This window comes from Mirounga angustirostris, unplaced genomic scaffold (genome assembly GCF_029215605.1).
Source record: "Mirounga angustirostris isolate CCGP_5_RB_7025 unplaced genomic scaffold, mMirAng1.0.hap1 SCAF_14, whole genome shotgun sequence".
Taxonomy (NCBI): domain Eukaryota; kingdom Metazoa; phylum Chordata; class Mammalia; order Carnivora; family Phocidae; genus Mirounga; species Mirounga angustirostris.
The window spans coordinates 761267-778928 of NW_026991722.1; the positions used below are offsets into that span (position 1 = coordinate 761267).

The 17662-nt window shown below is 58.8% G+C and overlaps 1 protein-coding gene across 5 annotated transcripts in view; it reads right to left on the minus strand.

The window, feature by feature from the left end:
- NFATC1 (nuclear factor of activated T cells 1) overlaps positions 1-17662 on the minus strand; it is a 110560-nt gene that overhangs the window by 67529 nt on the left and 25369 nt on the right. For all 5 annotated transcript variants that reach the window (XM_045886520.3, XM_045886521.3, XM_045886522.3 and 2 more), the window contains exon 3: positions 15159-15318. In XM_045886520.3, the coding sequence (XP_045742476.2) occupies positions 15159-15318 (160 nt within the window). The remainder of the gene's footprint in view (positions 1-15158; positions 15319-17662) is intronic.

A 17662-nucleotide genomic window follows, 5' to 3' on the forward strand; every position in this document is an offset into this window, starting at 1 on the left:
GGGAGGGCTGTGGAGGGGGCGTTCGGCGCCAACCCTCACGCTCTGGGCCACGTTCCTCAGCCTCACAGCAATTCCAGCCTGCTAGGTTTGTGCAGCTTTGTAAACTCGTGTCGATGTCCTGATTTGAGAACAAACTCCAGAAGCAGGAATAGCAGCCCAGACGCGGGACGCCGGCGCGGGCAGTGGGGCCGGTCTCTGCAGGCTTGGCAGGCACAGCCGCGGCTTCCGCTGTGATGCGGCCGGCCCGCCACTCACGGTCGCTGTCACCGCCTCTTCCGCGCACCAGGAGATGGCCAGCGAGACGCCACTGGAACCTGAAAGGACAGCTGGCCGAGCGTCACTTCCAAAGGCTCCCGTCTGCACCCCTGGCGTGTCCCCGGCCTCGGGAGGAAGCTGCTCTGTCCTGAATCAGAGGCACACGCTCGTCAGCCGCCGTGAGGGGGTGAGGAGGTAAGCTCTTCCCCAGCGTCAGGCAGCGCACGTTTCGTTTCCTGGAGAATGCAGGTGTGCACACGCCAAGTGGACGCACATCACTGTCCACGTGGGATGAGAGCCCAAGACTCCCTGGGGGTGCCCCAGCTTGGGGAGGAGGACACAGCGAGGCCGTGCTGCTCGGAGGTTTGCGAGAGCCAGCTTCTGTTTCCCCATCGGCAGCCCCAGCGCATCACGACATCTGTTCCGAGTCCGTGACTGTCTTCGTCCTCAACCCGACTTAGAAGCTTCAACACAAATGTTTCCAGTGTCATATCGAGGATTAAGAATGGAGATCCAACCCTAGAATCTATAAACCCAGAGGAGCAACCGCCTGCTGCCCAAAGTGTAGTTCAAATCAGCAGTGAGCCATTAATCAAAACCACACTGATACCAGACTCATTTACTTACTGTTTTGACTTAATTAGAAGATAAATCACTTACAAGCTTTGAGTTCCCAGAAGAGGATCCACGCAATGACAGACTATTCAGGAGGCAGATTTGCAGTCAGCAATCTGAATGCCGGGCCCAGCCTGCCACCCACCAGGGCGGATGAGAAACGGGCGCTCCTGAGTGAGGCCACTGGGTGAGGCTGAGGGCCGGGCGCCCCGTGTGCCCCACATCTCAGTTACAGTGCGCGAGACTCTGACCATCACCTGGGGAATCTTCCAGAGACAGGTGCTCAGTGCAGGAGGGTATGCATGGACGGGTAGCACAGGAGTGTTCCCAAGTGTCCCGCCCACGTCCACGCACCACACACCTATGCGCTCACAAACAACACGCCACATGCACACACGCACACGCAGACCCCGTGTGCACACACCTGTGCATTCACAAACATGCAACACGCACACGCAGACCCCGTGTGCACACACGCACACCTCACGCACATGCACACAGACTCCACGCGCACACACCTGTGCATTCACAAACATGCAACACGCACACGCAGACCCCCTGTGCACACGCACACCTCACGCACATGCACGCAGACCCCACGCGCACACACACACACACACTCACATCAGGGCTTTCTAGACACGCTGCGGAGCCCTGTGCTTGGTCGGGAAGTTGGAGAGAAACACGCCTCGGGCACGCTGTTTTCATCGTTTTCTGCCTGAGACAGGGTCCCACGCATCTGTGGATGTGGTCATCGTCAAAGGAGCTTTTTCACATTGAAACCATTGTACTTCCACCCAGATTCACAGGGCCTGACGCACAGAGACTACACGCGTGTCTGACAGGTGTGTACACACAGGCAGGGCACAGAGCTGAGCAGCTAATGCGGGCCTGAGTCTCCGCGGAGGGCTAGAAGAAGCCACAGCCATGTGGTCGGCGTGTATGGAGAGGCCACGGGACGACTCCTCTCAGCCCTGCGCAGGCACTCGCTGTCCCGTGACCCTGTGCACACGAGGACCTCACTGAGGCAAAAAAGAGAGCGTGCACACAACGCCCGTTCCGATGCGGTTCTTGGTGATGTTGCTTTAATCTACAGAAACGAAATGCCTCTCCTTTCCCAGCTGAAACGCTTCCTTCCCATGTGAACACACGAGTGTGCCCACATGAACGGTATTGGGTCAGGGTCAAGGCCAAGACCAGCTTGTCCGGCCAGCTCGACTTCCCGAGTCCTTGCTGGGGAGGGTGCTTCAGTGCTTCGTCAATTTAATGAGCTACAGAGCTTTGTGCTGTGCTGGACTCAAATCTACATTTTTATAACAGGAAATATAGAAGTAAAATCAGAGCCCGATTAAGGGACCATTTTTGCCACTCGCGGCTTCATTCCGTGACATTTAACACAATAAGACGTAAATGAGTCTTTGGCCAAAACGGTTTCTCGTGTGGCTAAGGCATGTTCCACGGTGTGAGGAGCGGCCCCGCTGCAGTCACATGATTTGGAAATGACAGTCGCCGCGTCCCCCAGGACCGCACTGTGGCACCTCCCTGAGAGCGTGCGGAACGCAGTGGGCTGTGGGTACAACTTCATCCTTTTAAAAACATGCCATTTCAGTGAAAATGGGAATATTTAAGGTTTATCCTGGCAGACAAACATCTATTATTTAAAACACGAAGTTCATTTTCAGGAAGTCATTTGAATACTTCACACGTTCCCCTGCATGGGCTTGCTGCCTCCGGCACGTTCGGCGTCTGTCAAAACAATACTTATAAAATTACCTGTCATAACAACGACCTCTCTTTGCTGCAACTAAACGAAACAAAACGTATTATTCCGTTTTCAAGGTATAAGAGCTGCTAAGTTTTCCACACGTAGAAATGTTTGTTTTTAGCTCCTGTGCTGACCTCAACACTTACAGGGCAGTGACAGGCGAGTGACAACTGGGGCAAGTCCTCTCAAGTGCCACTGCGTGCGTGCGGCAGGGTCGTGGGGACACGGCCAGCCGAGGGACACCGCCCACGGCTCGGCTGGCCATTTGGGCCGGCTCAGGCAGAGCCATCCGTTCAAAGGGCAATGGCGTGTTTCACTCCCGTGTGAAATTTGCATCTTCGCACGAGGCCTAAACGAACCACGAGGAGAGAGGAGCCCAGCTCAACGACAGGATTCCCTTTTTACCCCAAACCTACGGTGACCACAGGGATTGCGACCCCGTTAGTGTGAGCGCAGTTCCCACGGCAGGTCCTGAATCCTCACAGAAGCAGGGAAGCTGCGCCGCGCCCACGAGGGTCCCGCCCCCAGAAGGGTTTTCTGCCTTCCTCCCAAACGAGAAGAGAAGTCACACGGTCTGACGTGGGAGGGGACAGCGCCACAGTGACGGCTTCGGGGCCGCGTGGGGAGGGCCCGCGGATCAGCTGTCACGCCAACTCGTGCCCACGACACCACGGCGCATGGACGCACATGTCGCAAAGACACCGACCTGCTGCCCCGGAGACCTCGTTAAGGGGAGCGGAAAACGAGAAAGCCAGGAAGGTGAACATGCGGCGCCGGCGCTCAGAGGAGAACCCCGATCCGTCGGAGGACACACACACGATCAGGCCTTCGCGGGCCACGCCCCCGGGCACCTGCTAAGAACAGCGAGAGCAGAGCCTTCACTGGGGGTGTGAGCTCCGCCTGCTGAGAAGTGAGTGTGCGGGGGTCCCTGCTTCAGGACGATGCCAGCAGATGAAGACACTCAGGATCGACCTCCAGGGGCTGGCCGCGTGCAGGGGTGTGGGCATGCGTGTACACCCGTGAGCACGTGCGTGAGTGTGAGCCTGTGAGCGCAGATGCGGACGAGGGTTGTGTGCAGATGTAGGTGCAGGAGTGCGTCTCACTGGATGTGGGTACAGAGGGACACTGGCACGCGGCCCGCGCTCGGGCAGGGGCTCCTGGCCCGGCGGGCACTGGGAGAACCAAGCAGGCCCCGGAGACGGTCCCACGGAGGCCACGGCCACCAGCTGCAGGCCTCACCCCAAAACACCTGCAGGAAATCCCAACGGCGTCTGTGGAGCAGAGATCTGGGGCCAAGTCATTTTCAACAGCTTCACTGAGGCGACATTTCTGTGGCAGAAAATTCACCCATTTTTGAACCACAGAACTCATGATGTGACGTCTTTCCTATAAAAAAGCTCCAGGACAGAAGAGCAGATAAAACAAGCTTGTTGTCTGACGTGAATGTCGGTGTCATGCTGTCAACTCAGCAAAAGCAAAGGGAGGTTCAGTCGTGGGGGGACCGTGTGCTGCCTCAGCTCCGCCAGGTTCCGGGAGCCGCCACTCACGGGTGGCCCTGAGTGGGGACACAGCGCGTCGCCCCCACGAGCCCCGGCTTCTCCGAGGCAGGAATGTCTGCAGAGCCTGCCACCTGTGACACGAGGGTGTGTGCATACATGCCTTATTGTACATGTGGGTCCATCTGCGCAGCTAACCCGCGTGGACTGGTGCTGTCTGCAGGCAGCCAGCCAAGTCCTGGCCAGACGTGACCAGCAGATGTGACCGGCAGGCTGTCTGTCCCACACCTGGGCCTCTCCCTTCTCTCAAAGACGAGAATCCCCACGAGGCAGGCGCCGGCCCCTCAGCTGGCTGCAGCTAGGTCCGAACGACCGAGAGTCACAGACAGAGTGGGTCCTGGCTCACTTCTGAGGGAGGCAGGGTGGGGAGGTGTCACTCCCACCAGAACATCAGACAGCAGCGATGGGCGACTCGAACAGTCCCCACGACGGCAGAGGACAGAGGATGGCCTCTTGCTCAACAAAAGAAGTCGAGGGACCTCAGCACAGGTCCTGAGCCCCCTGACAGACTGCAGCGGCAGGCCCAGCTGCCCTGGGCCCCACGGCGTCCATGGCTCTGGTCTCGGTCCATCTCCGTCCCCTCTCTTCTCAGGCTGCGTCCAGGGGTCTGTCCCAGGGGGCCTGGCTGTGAGATCTGATTTGGGGTGTGGTCCGCAGACTCCTACATGGGAGAGTAGGGATGCGGAGACCGATGGTGTCACAGAAGGCTAAGCACACTGTCCTCACAGCCACACTCTGCGAAGACCGGACACAGGGAGCAAAGGCTGAGTGTAAACAGTGGGGAAAGCAGCTCACAGGCCCACAGATGGAGCCCCTTATGGCTCCGGACTCTAAAATCCATGAGCCCTTCCCAGCACCTTCTCTGGGTGCCCAGGTGTACCCTTCAGAAAGGATCCATAAAACCTGGAGATAAAGGATGCACGGATGGATGCCCCATACCCTATGCCATGGTAAGAGAGCCAGGAGAGTGAAGTCACTCCCTCCATACACAGGTGTGCAACACAAAGTACACAGCAGCTCACATATGTACACACTTGCATGCATGTGTGTGTGCACGTGCATGCAAACCTGTATGTGTACATGTGTGCATGTGGGTGTGCATGCGTGTCTATGTGTGTGCATGTGGGTATGCATGTGTGTGCATGCATGTGCATGTGTATGTGTGTGCTGCGTGCATGCATGCCTGTATGTGTACATGCGTGCATGTGGGTGTGCATGCGAGTGTGTGCATGCATACCTGCATGTGTGCATGTGGGTGTGCACGCATACCTGTATGTGTACGTGTGTATGTGTACATGTGGGTGTGCATGTGTGTGCATGCCTGTATGTGTACATGTGTGCATGAGGGTGTGCATGCGTGTGCATGCGTGCATGCATACCTGTATGTGAACATGTGTGCATGTGGGTGTGCATGCATGTGCGTGGTGTGTGCATGTGGGTGTGCGTGCGTGCATGCGAGTGTGTGCATGCATACCTATATGTGTACATGTGTGCATGTGTACATGTGGGTGGGCATGCGAGTGTGTGCATGCATACCTGTATGTGTGCATGTGGGTGTGCACGCATGTGTGTGTGCATGTGGGTGTGCATGCATGTGCGTGCGAGTGTGTGCATGCATACCTGTATGTGTACGTGTGCATGTGTACATGTGGGTGTGCATGCATACCTGTGTGTGTACATGTGTGCATGCGTGTGCGTGGTGTGTGCATGTGGGTGTGCGTGCGTGCATGCGAGTGTGTGCATGCATACCTATGTGTGTACATGTGTGCATGTGTACATGTTGGTGGGCATGTGAGTGTATGTGTGTTCATGTGGGTGTGCGTGAGAGTGTGTGAGTGCATGCCTACCTGTATGTGTACATGTGCATGTGTGTTCATGTCGGTGTGCGCAGGTACGCCCGTGTGTGTGCATGTGTGTGCATGCACGCATGCCTGTATGTGTACGTGTGTGCATGTGTGCGGGCATGTGTGTGCATGCGTGTGCACTACCGCCATCAGCAACACTAAGTTTACACGGTATCACTTAAATTCTAAGAATTCCTCCCGGGAATGAATGATCTGATGAAGGTCCTACTCCAGGTTCATTCTCAGATAACGCCAGATTCACGCAGCGCACAGCTCTTCCTAGCGATGGGTTTAAACTGCACTTAGTCACAGACGACAACAAAAGGGCTCTAAGGGGCTGCACGCTGCTCCTTTCAGGAAAACGAGCTCCTTTCTAGAGTTTCCTGCGTTTTGGCATATAGGATTTTTCTATCTTTCTGAAACAGTAAGAAATAAAAAATAAGCGAGGGCCGTGGTTACTGAGTCTGTCGTGTAAGTATCTGGGAAGCACAGACGCCCAGAGACTGTGCCCCTCAGGACCACTGGCCACCGCCCATGAGTGGCATGGGGATGGCGGTCTGTCTCTTGGGCTTAGACTCACTTCGCTAACGGGACAGTTACAGTTAAGAACGGATCTGGAACTTTTCAAGGACTTTAATAATCAACTTTTCACTCAAAAAGTCCCTGTACTTTATTTCACTCAACAGTAGATGCACATCTCGAACAAAACACGGATGAAACGGAGGCGACCAAGAGGCTCAGAGCTCGACCGTCCCTCTGCTGCGCCTGCTCCTGTCTCCGGCGCTCAGGGATGCTTATCGGACGCACAGACGCAGGAAAGGACGCACAGACGCAGGAAAGGCAGTGTCTGATGCACCTGTTGGCATGTCTCCTGTTACTGGTGGACGAGCCGCGTCGGGGAGGCTCCAGGTGGGGCTGGAGTCACGCGTCTCCCAGCTGACCCCACATCCCGGGGTCAGGACATAGTCTCCAGGAGGAAGGTCCTCGGGTTTTGAGAGGAAAAGGCGAGCAGCGTCCGGCAGCTCTGTGGTATGAGGCCATAGCTAGCCAAGTTCCTGGTCTTGACTGAGGGAAACAGAGACCCCATCCTTGCCCACGACTTAGCCTTACAGATGCCCTGCCTGCGAAGTTACCGAAATGCATGACCCCTGGGGCTCTAAGAGCCAGATCTGCCTTCTCCGACCTGGCAAAGCGAACCTGCCGCTGCCCAGGACATGGAATTTCATGTTCCCAGGGGGTCAGGGGTGCCGGGTACACACCGCTCGCAGGAGCGGGAGAGCCTGCCACTCACTGCCCGGCTCGTCCCCTTCACTGTCAAGACCTTGGACCTGGGGCGCCTGGGTGGCTCAGTTGTTTAAGCAACTGCCTTCGGCTCAGGTCATGATCCCGGAGTCCCGGGATTGAGTCCGGCGTTGGGCTCCTGGCTCGGCGGGGAGCCTGCTTCTCCCTCTGACCCTCCCCCCTCTCATGTGCTCTCTCTCATTCTCTCTCTAATAAATAAATAAATCTTTAAAAAAAAAAAAAAAGACGTTGGACCTGCCCCCGCTGATGAGGGGAGCAGGATGACAGGTGGGAAGGGCTTGAGCACAGGGATCAGACGAAGGTACAAGAGCGCGGTCAGCGCATGAGCTCTCCTCACTCTGCAACCTCGGCCACTCGACTATTCTGTGTCCGTGAATCAGTGACAGATCCGGACACCAAGAGAGAAGGTTCTGGTCCAAGGCTTGTTTCCACTCTCCAGCACATCACCTTGAGCTTTCCTGCCGAGCGGTTCCTGTCCAGCGTGTGACCGGTCCTCCGAGCGCAGGGAAACGGGCGAGTCCCCCTGCGGCTGGAGCGGCCACACTGTAGGAGCACCACAGGGATCTTCGCGGGGCCTGGCGTGTGCGTGTGCAGTGAGCAGAGCAGAGACTGTCTACAGCCTGGCTCCTGCTGGAGCTGAGGGCGGACGGGCGGAGGCCAGAGGGAGGGGAACGGAAGCTTGGGTGCACCGCCGTGGCCGTGGCGGCCCCCGGCTGGCAGCACACTCGGACCTGCCGCCCGCTAGCTCACGGCACACAGGTGTCTCGTCCCACAGCGGGAGCCAGGCACCCAGGACCACCCCCAGCGGCCGCCCAGCCCCGACCCCTGCGGCTGACCCTGCAGGCAGGACGGCTCAGACTTCAGACGTGTCCACTTCAGAGCTGGACGTGACCGGGTGCAGGAGACCCAAAGACGTCACCTGCGGAGCTGGTCCATGGGGCGCTGGGGATGACGGGATGGGGTTCACACAGACACACGTGGAAGCATCCAGAGAAAAGAAATTACATTAGCTTTGGATCAAATGTTTTGCACGGAAACACTACATTTACCATTTCTAATTAAAAACATGCGGAGAAGCCCCGACTTTCTGCTGAGGGAAAAAATGATCTAGTAACGAGTGCCTGAGGGCCCCAGAAACCATTAGGAAACATTAAACTACAGCAGCAAAGACACCTTTGGAGATTCCAGAACCCAGAGCAAGCCTGGGAGCCTGGCCCCAGGGGAGGAACCATCCGTCTTCGAAGAAAGCCCCATCCATGTGGCAGGTGTGGCCTCTGCCGAGGCGCAGGGCTCCCGCAGGGGGCACATCCAGGGGCTCTGAGAAGCTCACTGGAGACCTAGACACACAGAACGCCCGGTCCCACGGGGTGGCGCCCCTACAGAGGTCACTGGCCCGGTGCCCAAAGCCTCCCGCCCCTCGCCACACAGACGTCCACAGTACGCGGGCTTGCAGGGTGGGGGGCGCCCACCATGCAGCCCTGGTTGGACAAAGCTTGTGTCCATGACCTCCACTGACCTCCCTCCGCCCGGAGACCCACACTCGGGGTCGGTCAGCACACTGAGGCCATGCTCCCGGATCTCCTTCCTCCTCAGGGCAGCCCCCGTGAGTCCTAGCAGGGCAACACCTGGTCAGTTTAACTGTTAATACGAGGAGCAGGAGGAGGTGTGGACGGACCTTCCAGAAGCCATGCCTGGCCTTGGTGTTTGCCGTCAGTGACCCAAGGGCAGTGGGGGCAGGGCCCCAGCACAAAGGCCAACAGCGGTGGCAACATGATGGGGCATCGGCCTGCGGCCCGGCCGAGCACCTCCTCCCGGCACTCAGCGCTGCAGAAGGGATGGCCACCTGCACGGCCGGGCCAAGTGCATCTGTGCTGACAGAGAGCACAGCGCTCCGGCAGAGACAAGAGCCCGGTGTTCTCCCGGAGGAGAACGCGGGCCTCGGGGGAGCCCAGCTCGGCGAGACCGTGCCCACCGGCCCAGAGCAGGCGGCCAACGCTCAGGGACAGTTACGTAAGAGCAGCTCAGGAAGGAAGCGTCCTTCAGTCCGGAGACTTCTCCCTCAAAGACGGGTCAGCCGTTAGGAGGCAGCAGGACCAAGGATGAAAACCCGAGCATCTGGATGGGTGGTCACTGTCCCCTGCCCGTCCCGGCTCCCGGGCCCCACGGAGCTGCTCCTGTCTGCAAGGGCAAGGCTGTGTAGGGGCTGCACCCCTCCGCATGCCGGCCTGCGCTCGGCGGGGCCCCAGGGGGACGACACCCAGCATCTCCTCCTCGGGGAGAGCTCGGCTCACGGGCCAAAGACCAGGCTCTGCCGGGCACAGCGCTGAGGGCCAGCCGGCGGGAGGGAGGCCCAACCTCGGAGCACATGGAGCAGAGAATGCCCACCAGGTCCAGCCCTGCGGGCACAGAGCGCCTGTGGCTCGGCCCCCGTGGGGAGGGACGGCAGGGGGTGTGGTTCTCCGTATTGTGACATTTTTATTAAGGATGGTTACTTTCCACCATTGCCTCCAGTTAAACTGCCTGACACCCCCACCCCACGTGCACCTGACCTGACGTTTGGAAGCTCAGCCGCAGTGAGCAGAGACACCTGTCTGTACGTGGAGAACAGTCCCTCAAAGGACGTTTCAGGAGCCCGTCTGCAGTAACCAGAAGACCAGGCGCAATGACAGGCGATCAGCAGAGTTTCTGAGCCTGGAGTGACTTTATTCTAAAATCTCTGCGGCCCAGAACAAGGAAGCCGAAGTCTTGAATCAGAGGATTTCTGGCGGCTTCCATTGCTACGCAACCCATGGACTTCATTCCCAAGGGAGTGTCTGGGGCTCTAAGGAAAACCAAAACCACACCTCCGCCATCTTTGCTGAACAACGGAACGCACACGGGTGTTTATAAATCGCTGTGAGCAACCCGCCTGAGCTCATGTGCCTCTGCTACGTGTCTGGAGACGGCAACACAAGGCCACGGTTCCCTCATGAGGACAAAGTCTGGTCAACTCAACGCCACTTCTTACAGTGGCGCGTGCGGGGGAGCGTCTCTCTCGACGGCCCCAGGAGCCTCCCCAGCTTTGCTGCAGGGGGACGAGCCCTCGCTCGTCAGGGGGTGCTGGGCAGGTGCACCACTTGTAGACCTGCGGGTGTGAGGGGTGCAGCGAGAAAGGCAGCCGGCCAGATGGCCCCCAGCTGGCCCTACAGAAGTTTGCCGTCAAGTAATAACTTACTCCGGGGACATCCATCTGTCTGCCTTTTGTGAAAACCCTGGCTTTCCGGGTTAACGCCCCGTCCTGAGAGTAGGAGGTAACACCCCCCACGACATCTCACATAAGGAACAACAGGACGGACCTCTGGGTGAAAGGAAACGTGCTGTGAGCGCAGACGCACACGTTCGAACACCCAGAACGGTTTCTAGGGAGTGTTCGAACCGTCCACACCGGGGCCGGGGTGCTGAGTAAAATGATGAGTCATCGCGGCAGCAGCGAGTCTCTGCCAACTTTCCTGGTGTGTCCATCCCAGGGTTTCCGCCCCCAGAGGACTTACGTGGCAGCGAGTACCCGCCATGCTCTGTGCGGGCCCAGGTAAGCCTAGAAGCCAGGCCCTAGAGAGACACCAGCACCCCAGGGCACACCGCCCTACCCGGGCCAGACGCCGGGACCCCCGCGGCACGCACCTGCGCCCGAGGCCAGGACCCCCTGCTGCCACGCCCACACCCGAGGCCGGGACACCCGCTGCCTGCACCAGGGTGGTCCCCACGTCCCTCAGAGGCTCCAGAGCCAATTCCTTCATCGCCAGAAGGGGCTTCGCTGGCCCCTCGACACTGACCGGGGGGCCGAACTGACAGTACAAATTGCAGACCTGAAATGCTGTTTCCAACTTCACAAGACTTTCCCTGGGTTTCCTGTTTCAGTGACCTATTAATTATTCACACAGACCAGCCTCCTGTGTGGTGGGCTAGATGCTATCGAGCAGTTATTTTGGTAACTCAGTAAATAGAGCTTCATTCCTTGACCCCTGGGTCAGAGGTCAGCGATGTCCCCCAGGTCACTCCTTGGGCCCCTGGGAGGGCAGGTGGGAACAGGGGACCCTGCCCTGTGGACCGGAACGCCGGGCACCACGCAGACGGCAGTGAGGGCGGGCGCCGGGGGACATGGAGAAACAAACTGGGAAACCAGAACCAGCAGAGCGAGGGCCTTTGGCAAACCAGTTAGCCCCCGCGAGGAGACCCCTCAGCATACGGCTCTGGTTTATCATCAGCAACCCTGGAGGAGGACCAGCCTTCCCACACCCCCTGTTAAGGCGAATCCCACGGCAGGCCCTCCCCAGACCAAAGGCAGACGGTGGCCTCCCACCTCGCCCAGGACCCAGCGACCAGGCCTCTGGGAACCCGGGAGGCCTTGCTCCCATGCACACGGAAGTGCCGGCCCCTCTGAGGGTCGCAGACGGACCTCCCGGGCTTGGGACGACAGCCGGGACAGAGGGTGGGTGGCCTGGGAGGGCCCAGGAGCACTGACTGCCGTCACCCTTCGCAACTGTGGGTATGAACGCGGGATCTTAGGAGAAACAGAACACGGGCCGCGGGGTCCTATGTCGGGGCCTGCCACCCAGGGCAGGCCGCACGTGGAAAGGAGGGAGAGACGAGGACGACGCGGAAGGCCCTTCCACCCTCCAGTCCTGCTCGGACTAAGCCTGAGAAGGACGCCCCACATGTCGCCGCGCATCCCAGATGTAGAGCAGGGGGGCTGGCGCGCTGGGTAGCTCCTTCCTGCGGTCACTGACACTCCAGAAAGGGAGCAGGTCCTGCTTCTGGGGCCGGGCTGGGGCACTTCCATTCTGCAGAAAATGACTTTGATTTGATGGAGACACTTGGAATTGAAAGTCTGGTGAACAGTGGCAGGTGCGGGGACAGCGTGTTTTTATCGGGCTCCCCGGGCCCTCAGTGCATGTGACAGCTTTCGTCTGAGCGCTAACAGTCTGTCCCGGGCCAGAGCCCACGTCCCGCAGACCCACCGGCCACAGCACAGCTCGTGGGGTGCACGGCTGCCCCAGGAACTGCCCGCAGCGTGGCCTGGCCTCTGCAGAGAGAGGAGCGGGCATGGTGCTGGAGCCCCAGGTCAGAGGATCCGCTAAAAACTCAGCACAGGATAAACCCTTGTAGTTAGCGTGCTTTTGTGGCAACTGAGAGACTTCTATTTTCACTTGTTTTAAAATTGTGCACAATTTCTATTTTTATCCAATTTGTGGTCTGCCAACTGAAAAAGAAAACAAACCCCCCAAAACCCCCTCTTTGTACCTGCTTACCTCACACTTGCATAGAAATAAATTCACTCTGCCACAGATCTATCAGAAAACGCTAAATTACTAATTTCTCACCCATGAGAAGTGCTGACAGAATCTGACATTTTCTGTTGAGCACCATTTATGTTTTGCATTTCACTTGTAAGGTTGGGGGGGGCGGTGTTCATCCTGTTTAAACCCACAACCAGCCTCTTGCATTTGCCTTCACTTAATCTGAAATAATTTGTAAGATATTTTAAATACTGTTTCAAGTTTTGCTAATTTCTCCAAAATGTCTCAATTCTCTCTGTAATGTCTACACAGGTAGACGAACACACCCGGAGGACCTGGGGGTGGGGGGCCCGGTGAGGGGTGAGTGACAAAGGCAGGTGCCAGGGCTGCCTTCCGTCATCCTCCAGGAGCCCTCAATCGCCGGGGCCGAGAGGTGGTCCCCAATGAGCCCTGTGCTTTGATTTCAACACAAAGGTGTTAATGTTTACAGGCGCCCCCCCACCCCGCCAACAGCAGGACCTGAGCTCCTTGCTGCTGTAATTTCGAGAAATGGGGCCAACTGGCCATTGTTCCTCTGCTGCCCGATTCCCTCTTCTCCTGGAGCTGCTTTATTTCCTCGGCCTTGAAACGCGCGCTTCCGTCTGCAGCAGGGCATTGAGCCCCGCGCGGCGGCAGCGGGAAAGCGAGCGAAGTGTCTCCATTTCAGAGCCCGGCGGATGCAGAGCAGCTGGACCTGCACCGCCGGGAAGGCGGGGCCGAAAACGCCCAGCAGGCGGCCGCGTGCTGTCGGGTCCCCCAGCCACGCACGTGGGCACTAACCGGCGGCAGGCACGCGGCCCAACACCGCCGCACCGCCCCACCAAGTCCACGCCGCTGTCGCCCGGGCGGACAGCCTCTCTCTCCGGGGCGCCGTCCCTGACAGGATTTCTGTTTTTCTAAATGGCATAAGATAAAAACACGGGCACCCTGCCGAGCACCCTTCTGACTGGCCTGGTCCCCCGATGACGGGGTTGGGGCCCACGGGGGGAGACACGTGTCCCGTCCACCGCCGGGAGCGCTGGGCAGGAGAGCGACCCGTCCACACGCGGCCACCCGAGTCCCACCAACGGGCTGGGCGGGGGGTCAGTGCTTGTCGGGTAACATCTGACGAAAGTCCGCTGGCGCCCACGCAGCAGCCAACCTCCACGCCCACACGTCCTCCCTGGGGCGAAGGGTGACGCCTGCATCACAGCGACTGAGGTGCCCCAGGCCACCAATGACAAATGTTCCAACTCGAAAGCCAAGTGAACCTTATTCCCCTCCAAGTGTTCGGGGTGGGAGACCAGCACCCGGAGTCACCCCAACACGTGGGCAGGAGACCCCAGCCCGGCCCCGACAGCGTGTGGCGTCTCTCCCCCGGGAGCCCTGAGCTCCCTGGCGCCCTGGCAGGTCCTCTATTCCTCCTGTGTCCTGCCTGAGGAACCCCAAAGCGCGGAAAGGGACAGACGCCATGCTGGGAAGCTGACGGACCAGGCCTGGGCCCACCCAGGACTCCGGGCTCCGTGGTCTGTGTGGGCCAGAGAGTCTGTGTTTCTAGCAGGGCGGCTGACAGCCACCCCAGGCCGAGCAGAGGAGGGGAGGAGGCGGGCGTGAGGCTCTGGAGAGCAAGCCCCATTGAGCCTGCAGGCTGCTCTCCTCGGTTCTGACAACACTTCTGTCCTCAAAAATAAAACATCCTCATTTCAAGGTTATATTTATTTTCTCTTAAATTCGCTATTCCAGGGTGCCTGGGTGGCTCAGATGGTTAAGCGTCTGCCTTCGGCTCAGGTCATGATCCCAGGGTCCTGGGATCGAGTCCCACATCGGGCTCCCTGCTCAGCGGGAAGTCTGCTTCTCCCTCTGCCTCTCTCTCTCTGTCTCTTATGAATAAATAAATAAAATCTTTAAAAAAAAAATTCGCTATTCCAGGACACCTTAAAAAAGAAAAAACCCCCAGGGTCACGTCTCCCAAGAGGCGCAGAAGACAGCCCACCACCCACATTGCCCGCCGGCGCCACCAGGAAACTGAGGCAGACCCTCAGGGTCCTTTCCCCGCTTTCTCATCCTGTCTGAGTCAGATGTGTCCGCCCGGGGAGGACGAGGGGACAGGCGGTGTCTGCCAGGGCAAAGCAACAGCAGGCCTCAGCCAGCCCCGCGAGTCGCAGGCCGCGGCCCCACCGGGGGACGCGGGCCTCCCGACCACGGCCCCATGCGCGGACCGCTCCCCGCGGTCTCTGGGACTCACTGGAGAGGGTTCCTCTTTTCACACAAAGCTTAGGGTCGATGATGGCAGCTGCTCTGAGCTGCGGAAGGAAGAGCCACGGGGCCCCGCACTGCAGCCGCCGTGCGCATCGAGAGAAACACGGACTGTGTGTGCAGACGCTGCAGAGCTCAAGCGCTCCGCAGGGGACAGTTTTTTAGGAGAAGACAGGAGAAGCAGAGCCGGCTGTTGCCGCGGGGGCCGAACAAGCCCCAGCTCCCACCTCTGGGCACGGGCGCGTGCCCGAGGGGAACGGACCCCGGGTACCTGCACGCTGGGGTGTCCTCCGGCCGACGCCTTCACGGCCCCCCGGCTCCCCTCCGTCTCATAGTGGGCTCTGTGGTGGGGCTTGGGCTGCACCTCGATCCTCAGCTCGTAGGGTCCCGAGCGCGACGGCAGCTGCCAGTCCAGGGCGGGGAGGGACGGGCTGAAAGGGAACACACAGGGCGTCACACACGCACGCCAAGCGCCCCTCTGACTGTGGCACCGCTCGCCACGCTGGCGCTGGCCTGGGCACCGCATCCCTTAGCATCTTAGGGTTAACGTCCCCGTCCGTGAGGACAGAGTAAAACCAACAGCTACGAGACTATGACGATCCGCCTCAGCCTGTCAGGCCTTCGGGACAACGTTCTGGAACAAGAGGGAAACCTCTTCCACCCACGACCTCAAAATGTATTCCTTCCTTCGTGATGGACCAACATCAATTATTTAACCTCCCTCGTAGCTAGGTTTCAGAACTAACTCAAGATCTTTCCAAAACCACTGAGGTAAGAGCCTGACCTAAGAACCGGGAAGGCCGGTTCTAATCCCCCCGCCCCACTGACCGGCCGTGTGCAGGGCTTAACAGTCTGGGCGTGGCTGGCCCCTCTGCGTGGCGGTTCGCAGCGACCCCAGCCCCCCCAGTCCCGCGGTCTGTGCATGACGCACGACACAGAATGAGCTTCTGGTCAAGACCACGAGAACACGGGCAAACCGCTGGCGCTGCATGATGCCACTGGTGTGAGCTGGTTTATCGTTTTGGCACTGGTGAGGGGAAAGGGACGGCGTGTGGCAGGGGCCAGCTCCTGTGGGAAGAGCCCACAGGAGCCACTCCGCCCTACCACAGCGCACAGGTTTGCTGTAATTGTCCCACTTAGGGACGACGAAGGAAAAGGGCCTCTGGGAGCGCGGTCACTCGCCCCAGACAGAACCCAGGCGCAGGGACGCCCGACAGCACGGCCCCTCAGAGCACCCCAGGCCCTGGCTCTGTTCTGTGTGATCTCTCTGCAAAGACTGTGCAACGCCGTGGACAGAGAAAGACACGGAAGCTTAGGTCCACCCGCCTCCCAGAAAAGTAAAATGGGAGCGAAAGAACAGAAGGAGGGCTGGACACAGTTCCCCAAAGTTCGGGTGAAGGGCACATGCACTTGACTACGACAGAGGAAGAAATCCACGTCACTAACGTGCTCGTGGATCATCGGCAGAGTCTGCGCGCAGCATGTGCAGCCTGAAGTCGGCGCGGATCCCAAAGTGCGGCCACACACAATTAGAGGACCGTTTTGGGTTGAAATTCTCCTGCATGGATTTGGCGGCTCCACACACCTGCAAACGGTCCCTGGCTCGGAGGCAAGGCCCGAGCCTGGAGAGGCGTGGCGGCCCCACGGCCTCGGCCCGCGGGCCCCATGAGGCCCGAGAGGCGCTGATCCTTGCCAGCGCTTCCCACCGAAGACCTCGCGGACGCCACGGCTTCACAGACACTAACACCGAGAGCAAAATGATCCGTTAGTATCAGTCATGCTGCTAAACCACCTGTGAAAATCTCCACAGCGCTCCACCTCCACCTTCTACCACAGACCACGTGGCCCCCCGGCCCCGGCCTCCAGGCCCGGCCCCTGCTGCAGACCATCAGCGTCCTTAGTGTCGTCCACTACGGCAGACAGATTCGCCCCTCCGGGCCTGTTCAGCACCCGCGTTTTAAACGTAACAATTTCACAGGTGCTGGGACACGTCTTGTGAACTTCACGTGAAATACAAATTCATAAAACACGGCACAGGAAGAACACTCCCGGGGAGGAACACAGAGTGGGCCCAAGCTGCTTTCCCTTTGAGGAGCCCAAACGCATTCCATCCCCAAAGACAGCGGGGCCGGGTCCAGCCACCTGGCCTGGTGCAGAGGGGGCTCCGGGAGGTCTGCAGCCACGAAGGTGCGTGTCCACGGAAACCCTCCCAGGCAAGAACCTGAGCAGCCCCCTGCAAATTACACGGATTTCTTGAATTCCTGCAGGGGTTTCTTGCTTGTAATATGACGACGGTGATGATGTCACCTTGTTGCCCAGCAGCGCGGACGGTTAACGAGGTGCTGAGCAGAGACCCCAGGCACCCCAATACCTAGTTCTCCCCTAGAGTCTGCCAGGGCCCACGTGCTGACGGTGGCTACCAGGGTCAGGGACGGTGGCTGAAGGGGATCTCTCTGCAACTTTCCATGAATCTGGAATTCTTGCAAAACAGAAAGTTTTTTTTTAAAATGATCATTCCCGCGGCACCCGGGTGGCTCAAGAAATCTTAGGGTCGTGAGACCGAGCCCCAAGTCCGGCTCTGCACTCAGTGTGGAGTGTCCTTGAGATTCTGTCTCTCTCCCTCTGCCTTTGCCCCTCCCCCCTCAAAAAATAATAGAATAAGCAAATTACTTTAAAAAATCCTCATCCTTGTGCTTGCGAAACGGAAGTCCAAATCCTGTGCCTGTTGCTATTACTCTCACCCCCGAAGAGGCCAAGACCCCAGAAGGGTCACAC